General features: G+C 38.8%; 1 protein-coding gene across 1 annotated transcript in view; it reads left to right on the forward strand.

Moving 5' to 3' along the window:
• LOC115224266 (nuclear valosin-containing protein-like) overlaps positions 1-17,728 on the forward strand; it is a 39,550-nt gene extending 21,822 nt beyond the window's left edge. The window contains exons 10-24 of the mRNA XM_029795076.2: positions 649-750; positions 1,023-1,140; positions 1,430-1,577; positions 2,710-2,847; positions 3,877-4,064; positions 6,376-6,455; positions 6,951-7,073; positions 7,944-8,048; positions 10,382-10,444; positions 11,114-11,236; positions 11,893-11,992; positions 14,072-14,178; positions 14,545-14,621; positions 16,762-16,927; positions 17,466-17,728. Coding sequence (XP_029650936.2) covers positions 649-750; positions 1,023-1,140; positions 1,430-1,577; positions 2,710-2,847; positions 3,877-4,064; positions 6,376-6,455; positions 6,951-7,073; positions 7,944-8,048; positions 10,382-10,444; positions 11,114-11,236; positions 11,893-11,992; positions 14,072-14,178; positions 14,545-14,621; positions 16,762-16,927; positions 17,466-17,492 — 1,665 coding nt within the window. The 3' untranslated portion in view covers positions 17,493-17,728. The remainder of the gene's footprint in view (positions 1-648; positions 751-1,022; positions 1,141-1,429; positions 1,578-2,709; positions 2,848-3,876; positions 4,065-6,375; positions 6,456-6,950; positions 7,074-7,943; positions 8,049-10,381; positions 10,445-11,113; positions 11,237-11,892; positions 11,993-14,071; positions 14,179-14,544; positions 14,622-16,761; positions 16,928-17,465) is intronic.
• The last annotated feature ends 1,458 nt before the right edge of the window (positions 17,729-19,186 follow it).

The raw sequence follows: 19,186 nt of genomic DNA on the forward strand, positions 1-19,186 counted from the left end.
GCACCCTGTACAGTGTGTAAAGTGGTTGGCATTAAGAAGGCCATCCAGCTGTAGAAACCATGCCAAAACAGACAGTGTGGCCTGGTGAAGCTCTGCCAGCATGGAAAACAAACTTTAAATGATGATGAATGGATGAGAGGCAGTGTTTGTAATTTTGCAGGCCCATTCTGTAGTTCTCAGAAAACATTTTCCATTTGGTTTTCAGTAACACCCTCATCACATCAGTTATCCTTGCTTTCAAGTCTTCTAAAGATCAAGGCTTAGTTGAATAAATAATAATTTTCACATGTTTCCATAAAAAGAATTCCAATGGAGTCAAATCTAGTGAACGTGGAGACCAAAATAATGGTCCACCTCTTCCAATCCATCTATAAGCGATTTCCACGTTTAGAAACTGCTTAACTTGTAGAGCAAACTTAAGAATGAAGTAATTTTGTAACATTGCACCATGACTTTATGGACACCCTGTTTATATCATCTTTGGTTGGATTCCAGAAGGGGAACCTTTCTTCCTGTCACTTAAATCTCATTGCTTGAGATTTATATTTCATTGTATTTGTTGATTGAAAATTAGTCTTTTTGTCCAGATGAATTTGTTTCCTTTTGATTTCCCTAATAAACTTTTGTTTCACTTTTTTTTTTTACCAGGAACTTGAAGTGCCATTCTTAAAATTAGCTGCTACGGAGCTTGTTTCTGGGGTGTCTGGAGAGTCTGAACAAAAAATGCGACAGATTTTTGAGAAAGCCAGAGTAAGTGCTTTGCAGTTCACCATGACCACCACTACTGATTCTTTCTATCTGTCTCTTTTTTCTTTTTCTTGATTGATTAGGGAACCACTAATCTACTTGGTAAAAACGTTATTCATCTTAGTTTTAAAAAGAAAGATTCCTAGTTCAAATCCAGTCTGATACAATGTTCACACTCTGATGTAACTTGTAGCAGCTTCACTTGTAGAAAATCCCAGAAGAAGAAGAATGGTGTTTGTCCTCCAACATATTGAACTCTTTTACTTCTCTTTCAGACCAATGCTCCGTGTATATTGTTCTTCGATGAGATTGATGTGATAACTCCAAAGAGAGAGACCGCTTCCAAAGATATGGAACGACGGATTGTGGCTCAACTATTAACCTGTCTGGATGGTGTGTGTAAAGTTTTATTCTTTTTATGTGTCTTAAATAATATTTGACCCGCTGTCTTGGCGTTGTCTAACGATGTGTTGTAATTATTTTTATTTTCCTCTTTTATTAATGCTGATCATTGTAAGGTGCAGCAGAAAACCTTTCTCCAAGGTACCATGCTGTGGAGTTGAAATCAGAAACATGTGTATCAAATTAACAGGGCAGTAATCTTCACAAAATGTCCAAATATTGATGCTCGGGCATTCAAAATGTACTGCAGTTCTCGTTATTATCTGTTTGTTAATTTCAGACTTGAATGATGTAAAGAAATCTCCTGACAATGTCTTGGTTATTGGTGCTACAAATCGGCCTGACTCATTAGATCCAGCTTTACGGAGAGCCGGCAGGTTTGACCGAGAAATCTCTTTAGGAATTCCTGACAAAGTAGCCAGACAAAGGTAGGAAATACTTTTTGAAATTTACCTTCTTTCTCAATCTTTTTAAGACATGAACGTGTGTGTGTTGGAGGATGAGGATGTGTTTGGGTGTACGAATGTGGGGAGAGGTGATTGGTATAGATCTGGTAGAGTTTATTTATTTGATGTTGAGGATTCACTGTGGCTGCTCTGAGTTTTTGTTTTGTGTGCATTGTTTCAGACCTGATCAATGGTATGCAAATTAATGGAGAGAATCATCATCTTTGTAAACACACACACACATCACACATTTATATGTTTCATGTATGTGTGTGTGTGTGTATAATTCTTTATTTCCCACAAGGGGCTAAACATAGAGGGGGCAATGAAGGACAGACAAGGGGATTAAGTCGATTACATCGACCCCAGTGCGTAACTAGTACTTATTTAATCAACCCCGAAAGGTTGAAAGGCAAAGTCGATTTGTTGAGAGACAAGTTGAGTAGTGTGGAGTCACAGTTCAGTCAGTTATTGTCATAATTGCCATTATCAGTTTTTACCCATGTTTGCACAAATCAGATGAAATTCCTTACAGCAGATTTTCCACTCTCTGTCTCAATAACTTCTGTTTTGGCTATTACTTTCATTGGGAGACAAAATGAGTAATGTGGAGGCACAGTTCAGTTCAATTATCATCGTTGTCATCATCATCATCATCGTTTAACGTCCGTTTTCCATGCTAGCATGGGTTGGACAGTTCAACTGGGGTCTGGGGAGCCAGTAGGCTGCGCCAGGCCCAGTCTGATCTGGCAGTGTTTCTACAGCTGGATGCCCTTCCTAACACCAACCACTCCGTGAGTGTAGTGGGTGTTTTTTACTTGCCACCTGCATAGGTGCCAGACGAGGCTGGCGAACGGCCACGATCGGATGGTGCTTTTTACGTGCTACCGGCACGGGGGCCAGACGAGGCTGGTAACGGCCACAATCGGATCATCAATTTTTACCAATGCTTGCACAGGTCATAAAAAATACATTTGGAGTAGATTTTTCTGCTCTTATATCCTGGTAAATTCCATTCTGGCTATTATTTTTGATGAGAGGCAAGTCAAGTAATGTGGAGGCACAGTTCAGTTAGTCTAAATGGTTTTCCTTTTCCCTTCTCTATTTCTCACAGGATTCTACAGGTGCTGTGCAAGAGCCTTAAGCTGTCTGACAACTTCAGCTATCCTCAACTGGCCCACATAACTCCTGGTTTTGTCGGAGCTGATCTTAGTGCCTTGTCGAGGGAAGCGGCTATGGTTGCTATAAACAGGTAAGATGAAAAAAAAAAGCTTGTTTTCTGTCTTTAGCATTTAAGCTGGCCATTATCAGGCCCAAGTTTTCTACTTGTTTTATGCTCAGGTCAGCCAGACGTAGCCTCTCACATCGTTCCTACAACATCATTCTGGTAATAAACAATCACCATCATTGAAATCTCAAGTTATGAGGCAATGCGTGATTAATTCAAAACTGTAAACAAATAAAAATCACATTTGGCAGAGTAATCTGAATGCTAAAGGGTTTCAAACTCCACCCGTCTAACACCTGTGGACATATTTACAAAGTCAGAAAACAGCACAGCTCCCATGACTTTAGGAAACATTTTTTCACGCTGAGAGTTGCTGAAGCATGGAACAAACTGCCGGCATCGGTTGTTAGTTGTCGGAGCACTGCATCCTTCAAAACTTCCATGCTTTCTGAGATTCGCCAACACTACACCTGATTTTCTCCCCTCCATACACACACAAGCATGTATCTGACTCATACATTGTTCGCTTTCCAGACATTTGTACATTACTGCATATACTCTATATGCACTTTCTGACAAGTTGTGGTGCACCTGAGCACTGATTACAATAATTTCATTATATATTATATATATTATATTAACCAAAACAAGGAAGGACAGTGCTCAGGCCCTTTGCAAGTCCCCACCCCTCTCAAGATCTATGTGGTTGGTGTTAACAGTTAACATCGCAAAAGTAACAGAGAGGATCATCATCATAATTGTTTCAATGCTTACTTTTCCATGCTTGTCTGGGTTTGATGGAGTTTATTGAGGCAGATTTTCCATGGACGGATGATGCCCTTCTTGTCTCCAACCCTCACCTGTTTCCAAACAAGGCAAAATTAGTTCAGGATTTGGTTAACCTTGGAAAGGATGCAGTTTGGGTTTCATGCCATGGTGTGGAACCACTGGTGACATTTTTCCAATGAAACAACAAAACAAAAAAAAGACATAAATAAATAAACATTGAAAAAAATCCTTGATTATTTAAAATATTTTTTCCTCAATTTTCAGAGTTTTTAAAGACATCCAAAAGAGAAAAAAACTAAAAATGGACATAGAGCCAACAAAAATGGACCAGAGTATTAACAACTCACTGAAGACAAACAAGGAATTAGAATGTTCTACAGAGTATGGTATTAGCAGTAATCCTCTATGGGCCGTACCAGCCATACCCTTAATGTCCGAAGAACTGCTGTTAGGTAAACCATTTCTCTCAAATCAACCCAGAATGCAAGTGTGGCAGAAAAAAACTTCCCATATTTTACACACCCAATCTATTAAAATATAGGAGGTTGTTTTGCTTCATCTTGAACTTAAATGTCTCAGGACTGTTTTTGTATTTGTTTTTCAATTGTGAAAAAAAAACACCATCCAAGCGTGGCTGTTCGCCAGCCTCGTCTGGCACCTGTGTCGGTGGCACATAAAAAACACCATCCGAGCGTGGCCGTCTGCCAGCCTCGTCTGGCACCTGTGTCGGTGGCACATAAAAAAAAACACCATCCGAGCGTGGCCGTTTGCCAGCCTCGTCTGGCACCTGTGTCGGTGGCACATAAAAAACACCATCCGAGCGTGGCCGTCTGCCAGCCTCGTCTGGCACCTGTGTTGGTGGCACATAAAAAAAAAACACCATCCGAGCGTGGCCGTCTGCCAGCCTCGTCTGGCACCTGTGTCGGTGGCACATAAAAAAAAACACCATCCGAGCGTGGCCGTTTGCCAGCCTCGTCTGGCACCTGTGTCGGTGGCACATAAAAAACACCATCCGAGCGTGGCCGTCTGCCAGCCTCGTCTGGCACCTGTGTCGGTGGCACATAAAAAAAAAACACCATCTGAGCGTGGCCGTTCGCCAGCCTTGTCTGGCACCTGTGTCGGTGGCACATAAAATCACCCACTACACTCTTGGAGTGGTTGGCGTTAGGAAGGGCATCAAGCTGTAGAAACACTGCCAGATCTGACTGGGCCTGGTGCAGCCTTTGGGCTCCCCAGACCCCAGTTGAACCGTCCAACCCATGCTAGCATGGAAAGCGGACGTTAAACGATGATGATGATGATGATGATGACTATCAACATCACCATCACTATTGTCATCATCGTCATCATTATCATCGTTGTCATCATTGTTTTTATGTTTGCTGTTTTTGGACTACCATGATTTATGAGTGGCTGCTGAAAAGCTCCTGGCTTTGGGTAAAAGAAAATACAGGAGCAATCAGTTAATTATGATTTTATTCAACATATTCCCCTCTCAGGTTCACACCCTTATTGCAGCAGTCCTTCAGTTTTTCTAAGCCCTGTAGAAGAACTTGGAAGGTTGGGTCTCCAACCAGGCCTTTCGCAATTCCCTCAAATCCAGGAACTTTTCAGCACCCCCTCATACATAAGCATACATATATACATACATGCGCACACACACACACACACACGCAAATACGGTTTGCTTCTGGTGCTTTTACTATTAACGGAGAGAGAGTCTCTTCTAGGTTAAACTAAGTCAAGTTGAAGAATTTACATCAAAGAGTGCAGAGCATAGATCATCATCATCATCATCATCATTTAGCATCCGTTGTCCATGCTGGTATGGATTGGATGGTTTGACCAGAGTTGGCAAGCTGGAAGGCTGCACCAGACTCCAGTCTGATTTGGCATGGTTTTTATGGCTGGATGCCCTTCCTAATGCCAACCACTCCGAGAATGTAATGGGTGCTTTTACATGCCACTGGCACAGGTGCCGTTTGCATGACACCAATATCTGCCACAACTACGATTTTCCTTGGCTTGATGGGTCTTCTTTGCAAGCATGGCACAATGCCAAAGGTCTCGATCATTTGTCATTGCCTCCATGGGGCTCTGCACACAAAAGGTGCTTTTCACGTGCTACTGGCGTCAGCCACCTTGCCCCCGTGAGGCCCAACACTCAAACCAGCATGGGTTCCCGTTAAGTAACACCAGCATCGGCCACGATTACAATTTCACATGGCTTTCTTTCCTACACAAAATAGAAGTTCTTAAAGATTTTAGTCATCAGATGCCTGTTACTTGTATGATTCAGGAACATTAGCTCAGACTGTTCGGTCATGTTGCTCAATTTTCTGAGTTCAATCCTGCATATCATGTTCTTTTCTCTGAGGATTTGTCTGGGGTGAGGGCTTGTGTTTGTTGGACATGTACCACACCGCATCTTGACAGGAAGTATCTCGCGGAGATGGGGACCGACAGGGACACTTTCAGAGGATTGTCTGGGACATCCCAAGCTGCAATGGTGCATGCCCACATACCTGACCTGCGGAGCCATGTATAGTACTATTTCATCCTCTTTTGAAATTGTCAGCATGGCATAACTCAAGACACAAATGGATTAAGCTAAATTCAATATTCTATGAAGTTTCTTATAAAGAGAAAATAATTTATAGTTTAAAAACAAAAAAAGAGGCATATCTGATTCTCTTTCTTTTCTCATCCTAAATTGTTAATTGTTTAGCAGTAAAGATTTTTAAAAATATTCTCCTCCAACAGCTCTCAGCTGGCTCAGAGAAGAACCTCCTCTGTCTCCTGCCGAACTAGAAGGCGTTTTTATTACAATGGACGATTTTATGGTAAGTTTGTTGTTCTCTCTCTATATATATATATGTGTGTGTGTGTGTATACTAATACAATTGTTTGTTTGTACTCCACCTGCCTTCGTCTTTTGTTTATTTTCATAAAGCTTCCCGTTGTATATATATATATATATATATGTACACACACACATATATATATATATGTACACACACACATATATATACACACATCTGGAGACATGTGACCCAGTGATTACGGACTTGGGTTTATATATATATATATATATATAATATATATATATATATATAAACCCAAGTCTGTAATCACTGGGTCACATGTCTCCAGATATCTCAAATATTATATTAATAACAAGAAAATTATTTTACTAATTCTCTCTGAATTCTTTAATTAATCGAAATATGTAAGCAATATATTTCATTAGAAATATAATTACAACAAAATTTTTGAAAAATTATTTGTCTCATTTATTACTCAGTTTTTTTGTTTGTCTTTTTTTTCTCATTTTCCAGGAAGCAGTGAAATTAGTACAACCGTCAGCCAAGCGAGAAGGTTTTGCTACCATTCCTGATGTCACATGGGATGATATTGGTGCATTGCATAATATTCGTGAAGAATTGAAGCTTGCTATATTGGTAAGGTTTGGAATTCTGGAGATGGGTTGGCCCTTTTAGTTTTAGGAAGGGTTTAATGTGAATGCAACTAATTTCCTCCTAGGATTTAAATAGACTCATCAATGGTTCATCTTGATCCCTTATTCTCACCTGTTTTTTGCCTATGGACACCTTTGGATTCCGATTTTACTCGGGTGGACCCTCAGAGCTGTTCACTATTTAAAACATCCTTTTATTCCTTTACTTGTTTCAGTCATTTGACCGTGGCCATGCTGGAGCACCACCTTAAAGGGTTTTAGTCAAACAAATCGACCCTAGGACTTATTCTTTGTGTGCCTAGTACTTATTCTTTCTGTCTCTTTTGTCGAACTGCTAAGTTAGAGGGACATAAACACACCAACACCAGTTGTCAAGCGATGGTGGGGGGCAACACAAATACAAAGATACACACTTAAATATGTTTAACTGGTACTTAATTTTTCAACCCCAAAAGGATGAAAGGCAAAGTCGACTTCAGTGGAATTTGAACTCAGAACATAGCGGCAGACGAAATACCACTAAGCATTTCATCCAGTGTGCTAACAATTCCGCCAGCTTGCCACCTTAATAATGATAATAATAATAATAATAATAATAATCCTTTCTACTAAAGGCACAAGACCTGAAATTTTGGAGGATGGGGCTAGTCGATTAGATCAACCCCAGTACATAATTGGTACTTAATATATTGACCCTGAAAGGATGAAAGGCAAAGTTGACCTCGGTGGAATTTGAATGTATTGACGTGCAAAATACCGCTAAGCATTTTGTCCAGCTCGCCACCTTAAATAATAATAATAATAATAATAGCAAAAATTTCATGATTTCTAATATTTTAATTTTTTTTTTTAGGCTCCTGTTAAATACCCTGAAAGATTCAAGTCCCTTGGTTTAACGAGGGCTCCTGGAATCTTATTGGCTGGACCTCCAGGCTGTGGAAAGACAATGTTAGCTAAAGTAAGTCATTGACATTTCTTTTATTATTCTGTTATTTATTTTATTCAGCTGAAGGCATGGCTGAATGGTTAAGCAGCTTGCTTTACAAACTACATGGTTTTAGGTTCAGTCCCATGGTACAGCAAATGTCTTCTACTATGACACAGGACCAACCAAATCTTTGTGAATGGATTTTGTAGATGAAAACAGTGAAATTTGTCATATGTATGTGTTTGTGTCTCCTTGTCTTGACCCCATATGTTATTTGTAACCCTTTTGATACCAACCCACCTGAGATTGCCCTTCATTCTATGATAATGTTCCTGTTTAACCCTTTAACATTCAGATTACTCTGTCAAATGTAATCCTTATTTATTCACATTGTTTTGAATTGATCATAAATTATCTTCTAAATTCAAGATTTTAATGATGTGACTGTTTATTTTTAGAATGACATTGTAGGGCAGGTGTGAGAGACCAGATCTGGTCAGTTTGAACATAAAACGAATAAAATATTTAGGCAGGATATGGTTGGTTTAAATGCTAAAGGGTCAATATTCCTTAAAAACATCCTGGATGTGAATGGAATTATAATGGAAAACTAACTCTAACTTCACCTTTCATCCTTGTGGGTTTGATAAAATAAAGTACCAGTAAAATATTGGGGAAGATTTAACCCTTCAACATTCAGATTATTCTGTCAAATGTAATGCTTTTTTTTATTCAAATTGTTTTGAATTAATCATGTATTATCTTGTAGCTTTGAGGTTTCGATGATGTGATTGCTTATTTTTAGAATGATTATTAAAAATGTTTATTTTTAGAATAGGCGCAGGAGTGGCTGTGTGGTAAGTAGCTTGCTAACCAACCACATGGTTCCGGGTTCAGTGTCTTCTGCTATAGCCCCGGGCCGACCAATGCCTTGTGAGTGAATTTGGTAGACGGAAACTGAAAGAAGCCTGTCGTATATATGTATATATATATATGTATGTGTTTGTGTGTCTGTGTTTGTCCCCCAGCATTGCTTGACAACCGATGCTGGTGTGTTTACGTCCCCGTCACTTAGCGGTTCGGCAAAAGAGACTGATAGAATAAGTACTGGGCTTACAAAGAATAAGTCCCGGGGTCGATTTGCTCGACTAAAGGCGGTGCCCCAGCATGGCCGCAGTCAAATGACTGAAACAAGTAAAAGAGTGTTAGGTCAGATCTGGTTGGTTTAAACATAAAACAGAATATTTGGGCAGGATATGGTCAATTTAAATGCTTAGGAGGTTAAAGTGTTCTAAATTAAAAACCTTTCGTTAAAATTTCATGTTAATTTATGTTCCAAACATCATCTTGTTTCTTTATTGCCCACAAGGGGCTAAACATAGAGGGGACAAACAAGGACAGAAACAGGGATTAAGTCAATTACATCGACCCCAGAGCGTAACTGGTACTTAATTTTTCAACCCTGAAAGGATGAAAAGCAAAGTCGACCTCAGCGGAATTTGAACTCAGAACATAAAGACATGATATACCTATTTCTTTATTACCCACAAGGAGCCAAACATAGAGGGGACAAACAAGGACAGACACAGGGATTAAGTCGATTACATCGACCCCAGTGTGTAACTGGTACTTATTTATCGACCCTGAAAGGATGAAAGGCAAAGTTGACCTCAGCGGAATTCGAACTCAGAACGTAAAGATTGATGATATACCATTAAGCATTTCACCCAACGTGCTAACATATCTGCCAGCTCGCTGCCATCATCTTAATAGATGGTTGAATAGATAGTCTCCCATCAGTTTTAATGATGTAGATTCACTTGTTTGATCTCAGCTGAATTACCTGCTCTTGAAGTAATGCATAAGTGGTTGAGTATCCCACAGACACGTGTACCCTAAACATAATTTTCGGGTAGAATCAGTGTGACACAGTATGTGATAAGGCTGGGCATCTGAATTGCAGGTAAAAATCTATCCAAGGGGTTTCTCTACAGTTCCAATTTTGGAATATGTACCGCCGTAGCTACTACAGTTTCCACCTACCCAATTTCACTCATAAAGGAATGGGTTGACCTAAGGTAACAAGAAGTGACAGTTGTCTAAGATGTCACACCATGGGATTGAACTTGGAAACTTGGGTTTACAAAGCAAACTTCTTTAACCATTCAGCCATACAGTGCAAGATCCATCACTATTGTCATCATCAGCAAAACAAACCAGTTTAGATATGTTTTATGTCTTCAAGAAACCTAGGTCTATCGAGACAATGTGTTGCAAAAGCAGACTGCAAAATATTATATTTTACATTCATGTATTTTGTTGCAAGCTTTGTATTAATTGTTCTCTTGTTATGTTCGTTTCAGGCCATTTCTAATGAATCGGGAATAAATTTCATATCTGTCAAAGGACCAGAATTGCTTAACATGGTGAGATCATTGTTATGTGTTTACTAAAAAATACAATTATATATCAACTATCAACTCCTAAGTTTATTATAACATTCTACTTAACATATAAGGAGCATATAGCAAGTCCATCAATACATGTAACTGAAATTTTTTAATCAATTTTAAATGAGAATAAAATCTTTAAAACTCCATTTGCAATATATTTTACTGAAAATTGTTACTTTATTATACATTTTGAACATCATCTTTGCTCAAAGCACACGGTCAGCTGTCTGACTGCCTGTCTCTCCTTCTTTCTCTCCCCATGTTTTTTTACAAGCACTTCCACCATTTCTGGGGTTTTTTCTATGAAAATTTCTCCAGATTCCTGTAGGTGATCTGTGATATTGAGTAGAATATTTGTTACAATAATATTTTTACTTTAGCAACCCATCGCTGAATCTGTCCGAAATGCAATGGAAAATAGATCAGTTTCAAAACATTGATGTCCAGGTCACAAAAGCAAAGTTTAAATGGAATAGATGTCATTTCCTTTGATTTCTAAATAGAAACAAATAAAAAATAACAGTTACTGACCAAAGACAAAAAAAAAAATTAATTTTGTCACACTCTTATTTAATTAATGTAACTAATTACAACTGTTTATGATTGTTTTTTTCTTTTTTATTTCTTATCATTTCCCTCCAGTACGTCGGTGAGAGTGAACGAGCTGTCCGCCAAGTCTTTCAAAGAGCCAGGAATTCTGCACCCTGCGTCATCTTCTTTGATGAATTGGACTCCTTATGTCCTCGACGATCTGAAAGCGGCGAGGTTAGAACTTGCTTTGTTTTGGTTTTGTTTCCATTAAATGGATTTTTCTTTCACTTTTTGTTCCATTACTTTCTTGGTGTATTTTTCAAACAGTTCTTTTACCTTTAACCCTTTAGTGTTCACATTATTCTGCCAAAATTAATGCTTCTTTATCCACATTGTTTTGAACTAATCATGCATTATCTTGTAGCTGTGAGATTTTGATGAGGTAGCTGTTAATTTTTAAAACGATATTGTAGGGTTGGTGTGAGAGACCAGATCTGGCCAGTTTGAACATAAAACAGGCAGAATACTTTTGGCCGGATATGGCCGGTTTAAATGCTAAAGGGTTAAATTTCATTCAAATTATTGAATCCTTACAGGTGGTGAATTGGCAGTGTTGTTAGAGCATCGCCATCATAACCACCATCTTCATCATCATCATCATCATCACCACCATGGCTATAATAAAAGACACTTGCCCAAGGTGCCATGCAGTGGGACTGAACCCAGAACCATATGGTTTGGAAGCAAGCCTCTTACCACACAGTCATGCCATCATCATCACCACCATTATTAGCAACAACACTGTCCATTTAATGTTTATTTTTATTGTTGATCTTTTATTTTTTTTTACTTTCCCATAAGTCTATTGACCGTTGTGTTGTGTATTCCAGGGTGGTGCTAGTGCTCGGGTAGTCAATCAGATGTTGACAGAGATGGACGGTCTTGAAGAAAGAAAGCAAGTATTTGTGATGGCAGCCACAAACAGACCTGGTAACATTACATCCTCGTTATTATCATGTATCAACATGAATGTGTGTGTGTGTGTGTGTGTGTTTTGCTTGATATCCCCGTATAGAGAGAATTGATGTATAAACACCAAGATATACAGCCACTGTAATTAAAAGCTTGATTGATAATAAGTCATTAAACTCCATTATTTTATTACAGTGCATTAAATCCAGGCAGAACAAAGTTGATGTTTATTGCTAATGAAACGGCTAAATTAATTGATATTTCAGAAGACATCACATTGACAGAATATGGGTGTTATCTATATATATATATATATATATATATATATATATATATATATAAATTAGAAAAAACCACCTTTTATCAATTCAAAATGAACAATTAAATTACACCATCTATAAAATTACATATAATAGAAATATTAAAATTAAAATAACAATAATATACCGATGATTAAGTAAATTGCAAAATAATAATATAAACATATATATTTGGTAGAATTATTATTATATATATATATATATATTTTCTATTTTGCAAAATTTGATTTAGTATTTCTAAATTGAATTTTTCCCTGTAAGTTTGTAATAATATTCCCTCATATTATTACTATATATATATATATATATATATAAATGGAACAAAAATGCAATAGAGGGCATTAAAACTTTTGGATAGGTAGATGATACAAAAGCTGATGAGAAAAGCAAGAATTAGAAGGACAGGCAAAAAAAGACAGGTCATTCTTGGCTTTTTTTCATCGGTCAAGTCTCAGAAGTCACGACCATTTCAGGCAGTTACACTTGAGATGGTTCGATCTGGTTGCCCCTGAAAAAGTCTAAGCTAAGAGCATTAGACTCCTTTGTAAGACAGCTTGCAAATGTATACGGCAACAAAGACACAAAAACAAACAAAAAAAACGGAGAACATATATACATATAATTATATGAGGGAATATTATTTCAAACTTACAGGGAAAATTCAATTTAGAAATACTAAATCAAATTTCACAAAATGTAATATATATATATATATATTAGAAATTTATATATATATATAAATTTTTCTAATTTATATTTATATATATATATATATATATATATATCTCTTTGCTATTATGTTAAACTGTCGTATGTCCAAATTTGGCCAAACACATTTTTTCAGTATTTATTTTTGCTTGCAATAGCCAGTTCTTTTGGTCAAACTGTTGTATCTCCAGCTGCTTCAGATGCCAAGATATCAAAAATTGTCAAAGTGTAGTAGAACTGTTATGCTATGGAATGGTGAAACTATTTTTTCATTTTCTGAAAAAGCAACGTTTTGGACTTGAGCAATATATGTGTGTGTGTGTACTGATATGTTATGAAGTCAAAAGTGTTGCTATTGTGTACAACCGTTGTTTAAAATCTCACAAACTGTCTGCTGTCAAAACTATATTTCATTTCCTGTCACAGTATGTTGCCTGCTGTATTTCTTATTTCATTCACCAAACAGCCTACAACACAGGGTCTAATCATGGTATATGAAAGTGGACCTGAAGGTAAGACGTCCGTACAACCCTGAGGCCAGATGTAGTTTTATGCTGTGTAAAGGCAAGGAAAATAACCTTGATTGAGCTTCCAGTGGGAAGAAGGGTGTGACCAGGGCTATGAATGGAAGCATTTTAAGTATGAGATCCTTCTGCAGGATTGTAGAGAGAAGGGGTGGCAATCATGGCTTTTTCCAGTTGGGGTTGGCTGCAGAGGATTCCCTGTCTGGCTGGTATGGAGGATGCTTACAACCATTGGAACGAGAGGAAAAGAGCAAAGGGTGGTTGTGTGCAGGATGGGAGAGGTAGCGGAAAGAGCTTTTTGCTGGTTATGGAGCAAGAGAGAGGAATTAAGCTGGAAGCCATTAGGAGATGATGGACAGCGATTTGACCATCTCTGCTGACCCAGCGATGGGAAGGTTTTATGGTTCAGGGTCAAAACACCCATTGATCTTTGGATACTGTCCAATGACATAAATTCCTCCTGGCCAAAGTTCCATTCACTTTGGTGAGTAGTAAAGAAGCACCTTCTTCAAGGTGTTATTAATAACAATATTGATCTTTTACAGATATTATTGATCCTGCAATTTTACGACCTGGTCGATTGGATAAAACTCTTTATGTGAGTTTTCCTTCTGAATCCGACAGACTTGATATCCTCCGGACAATTACAAAGGTCAGTTGTTGTTGGCACCATACCTATTTTTATTTCTTCCTCTGTTTATCTTCACGTCCTCCTAACTTGTTCTCCCTTCTTGGGTGTTCCACCAAACCTATTCATATATGTGTTGTGTGTTTGTATATGTGTATTTATGAATTTGTATGTATATAGGTGTGTATGTATATGTGTTTGTGTGTGTTGTGTATGTGTGTATATACACATACACACACAAACACATATATATATTTATATATATAAATACACACACACACACATATACATTACAAATTCATACATATGCAGAGAGAAAGAGATGTGTGTGTGTCATGTGTATGTAATAACTTCGTTTTATGGTGTTTTTTTTTTCATTTGTTTCCACAGGAAGGGACCAAACCCAAGCTGAGTGACAAATCTCTCCTGGAAACCATAGCTAAAGACACTCGCTGTACTGGTTTCTCGTTAGTAACCTTTGCTGTTTTCTTAATAGTTTCTTTTCTATTTTATTTTGTTTTTAGGTGTCAGTGTGATATCAACAAACACAGACACCCTTTTGATCGTCACCTTCTTTTTGCCCGCATTCTGACTACTGGAACAGGGTGGAGAGTACCAGCACTTAGCTGGTACTCACTTTCAGCTGATTATATGTAATTATGTGTGTGTGTGTGTATAATTATAAATTAGAAGCAGGGACCTTTACCTTTTGACCGACAGATCTAAAAAATAATTTTTTGTAACTAAACATTTTCAAACTTTGGACACAGGTAGAATGTATCATACAAAACATCTTTTACTCTTAGCATTTTTGAGAAAAACTTATATTTATGAAGTTATTTCACGTTAAAGTCGTCGTATTTCGGTAATTTCAACCAATCAATGACGTGTATTCAGCTGAATAAAATTACTGCCGTTGCTTGTCAACAAGGACTTCCAGCGGTGTATATTTCGTTTGTGGAGATCAGTGGAGTGTGAAGAATTGGATTTCCTTATTTCCTTATTCTTGAGTTTCTCGTCAAAAACAACATGGTATCGCTTTCGCACCCACCCTATTCGCCAGTTTTAGTACCTGTGGACTTCCGTCTCCTACCCTAAGAGGAAAATGTATCTTAAAGGTCGTTGTTTTAACACCATTGTGAAGATCCAGTGCGAATCGCAGAAGGTCCTTGACTCGACTACGGAAAATGACTTCCAGCCTAGATTCCAAAAGTGGCAGGAATGCTGGGGCTGGTGTATTGCTGTGCAAGGTCGACTATTTCGAAGGGGACGATGTTAAAACTTAGGTAAATAAGTTATTTTTTGTTACACATAGCTAGTCCTGGAACTTTATGATACCACCTTGTGTACTATATTTTTAGCAGGACATAAATACTTGATTTTAACTGGAAAAAACCAGAGTGCAGCTTATGCTTGAGGCAAAGCTAAAACTATGAGGGCAGCAGTGTTATTTACTATAAGCATTGTTGGATTGCTGAAGACTGGGTCATTGGATTTGCTTGTGATACATTCATTCCTGGCTAGCAAAATAAAGTTTATTGGTCATTTATAAGCCTTCCCTATGTACAGTTGGGATTTACAAAAGGTTCTAGCAGGGTTTCTTTGCTGCCATTAGATGAGGAAAATATTTTGAAGTTAGAGTGAGTTGACAGTCTCAGTCGAACAGTGTATGTGTGTTAGTGTGTATACTCTTTTATTTGTTTCAGTCATTTGACTGTGGCCATGCTGGAGCACCGCCTTTAGTCGAGCAACTCGACCCCGGGACTTATTCTTTGTAAGCCCAGTACTTATTCTATCGGTCTCTTTTGCCAAATCGCTAAGTGACGGACGTAAACACACCAGCATCGGTTGTCAAGCAATGCTAGGGGGACAAACACACACACACACACATATATATATATACATATATACGACAGGCTTCTTTCAGTTTCCGTCTACCAAATCCACTCACAAGGCATTGGTCGGCCCGGGGCTATAGCAGAAGACACTTGCCCAAGATGCCACGCAGTGGGACTGAACCCGGAACCATGTGGTTGGTTAGCAAGCTACTTACCACACAGCCACTCCTGCGCCTGTATGTATATATAATAATATAATAATAATGAAATTATTGTAATCAGTGCTCAGGTGCACCACAACTTGTCAGAAAGTGTGTATAAAGTACATGCAGTAATGTACAAATGTCTGGAAAGCGAACAATGTATGAGTCAGATACATGCTTGTGTGTGTATGGAGGGGAGAAAATCAGGTGTAGTGTTGGCGAATCTCAGAAAGCACGGAAGTTTTGAAGGATGCAGTGCTCCGACTACTAACAACTGATGCTGGCAGTTTGTTCCATACTTCAGCAACTCTCAGCGTGAAAAAAATGTTTCCTAAAGTCATGGGAGCTGTGCTGTTTTCTGACTTTGTAAATATGTCCACGGGTGTTAGATGGGTGGAGTTTGAAAAGGTGCTCAGAGTTATTGTTTGTAAGATGGTTGATAATTTTATGGGTGTCTGCCAAGTCAGCTGCCATATGTGTTAGTGTGTTACTCTGTGTGTGTGTCAGTGTGTGAAGGAAATGTGTATTTTTGACTTAAATAATGCCTTGAACCATTGTTCTTGCAGTGGTGCCGATCTTTCCTCGTTGATATGTGAAGCCAGTGTCAGTGCCATGAAAGAAAGCATCATGAATTGTCCGCATGAAGACTCCAAGAACTTCCCTGTTCTCATGGTAACAAACAAACATATAGAAACTGCCTTCACAAAAGTGAAGCCTTCAGTTTCAGCAAAGGTGACGCATCTTTATATTTTTAACCCGTTTAACCTGCTCTGACCCCACCTTTGTACTTCAAGTCCTCATTCCATAACACAGAGCTGCCCTCCCCCATCTCCCCCAGGGTTCATCCTGCAAACTGCATGGTTACCTCAGTAGGGAAGTGCATCTCATTAGAAATAAGTGTGGTCCTCATCATTCGTCCGTTTGACCCCTGTACTCCTTCAAACATTCACACACACACACACTATTTCAATTTTACACATATACACACGAGCTGTATTTGAGGTCAACTTTGCTTCTCATCCTACAGAGTTGACAAAATAAAGTACCAGTCAAACACTGGGGTCACTTACATTGAATAATCCCTTCCCACTGAAAAAACTGTTGGCCCTGTGCCAAAATTTGAAACTTCATGACACTAATAATATTAATAATAATAATAATAATAATAATGAGCATCATGATGATGATGATGATGATAGTGATGATGGTAATGATGATGATGATGATGATGATGCTAATGTTGTTTCTTATTTTTCTTCGTATTTTTCAGGATCGACAGACTTGGTTGAGATTATAGTTATAAAATAATATTCTGCTTAAAGAAAAAGGAAAGGCTGTTGTTTTTAATTTATTTGTTGGTTCATTAATATATATACATATATATATATATTTTTCATATGTTTATTTATATTAAATGTGTAAATGTCCCTGATGAGTTGTTGTTGTTAATAAGATGATAATTTTATTGTGGCAGAATTGTTGGAATGTTGGACAAAATACACTCTGGTACTTTGGTTGTGTGGTAATGAGTTTGTTTTCAGATGAACATCAATGGAATTTGTATCTTTGTGGTACCAGTGCCGGTGGCACACAAGAAAACCATCCGAACATGGCCGTAGCCAGTACGGCATCGACTGGCCTCCGTGCTGTGGGCACGTAACAAACACCATCCGATCGTGGCCGTTCGCCAGCCTCATCTGGCACCTGTGTCGGTGGCACATAAAAACACCATCCGAGCGTGGCCGTCTGCCAGCCTCGTCTGGCACCTGTGTTGGTGGCACATAAAAAACACCATCCGAGCGTGGCCATTCGCCAGCCTCGTCTGGCACCTGTGTCGGTGGCACATAAAATCACCCACTACACTCTCGGAGTGGTTGGCGTTAGGAAGGGCATCCAGCTGTAGAAACACTGCCAGATCTGACTGGCCTGGTGCAGCCTTTGGGCTCCCCAGACCCCAGTTGAACCATTCAACCCATGCTAGCATGGAAAGCGGACGTTAAATGATGATGATGATGATGGTTCTGGGTTCAGTACCACTGCATGGCACCTTGGGCAGGTGTCTGCATCAAAAAATAGTTGCAGATCTGCTAGTCATTGGAAAGTGAAGGAAATTGGAATACGATACACAATACCACATTTCCAGGGATGCAAGTTGGCAGAAACGTTAGCATGCCAGCCGAAATGCTTGGCGGTATTTCGTCTGCCGTTATATTCTGAGTTCAATTTCCGCTGAGGTTGACTTTGCCTTTCATCCTTTTGGGGTCGATTAAATAACTACCAGTTACACACTGGGGTTGATATAATCGACTTAATCCTTTTGTCTGTCCTTGTTTGTCTCCTCTGTGTTTAGCCCCCTGTGGGCAATAAAAGAAAATAAATACCACATTTCCAGGTATGCAGGAGTGGCTGAGTGGGTTCAGTCCCACTGCGTGGCACCTTGGGCAAGTGTCTTCTACTATAGCCTTGGGCCGACCAAAGCCTTGTGAGTGGATTTGGTAGATGGAAACTGAAAGAAGCCCATCGTAGATATGTATATATATATATATATGTATGTGCGTGTGTGTGTTTGTCCCCTAGCATTTGCTCGACAACCGATGCTGGTGTGTTTATGTCCCCGTTACTTAGCGGTTCGGCAAAAGAGACCGATAGAATAAGTACTGGGCTTGCAAAAGAATAAGTCCCGGGGTCGAGTTGCTCGATTAAAGGCGGTGCTCCAGCATGGCTGCAGTCAAATGACTGAAACAAGTAAAAGAGTAAAGAGTATGCAAGCTGGCAGAATCGTTAGCATGCCTCCCGAAATGCTTAGCGATATTTCGTCTGCCGTCATGTTCTGAGTTCAATTTCTGCCGAGGTTGACTTTGCCTTTCATCCTTTATATATTTCATGCACCATTTTATAGACTTAATACACAACACTTTCCCTCTTCACCTTACCCTCTTTTTCTCTCTCTCTTTGCCTTTCCTTTCATCTAATCATATGAAAGTGAGACAG

This window comes from Octopus sinensis, linkage group LG25 (assembly GCF_006345805.1).
Source record: "Octopus sinensis linkage group LG25, ASM634580v1, whole genome shotgun sequence".
In the NCBI taxonomy this organism is placed as follows: Eukaryota; Metazoa; Mollusca; class Cephalopoda; order Octopoda; family Octopodidae; genus Octopus; species Octopus sinensis.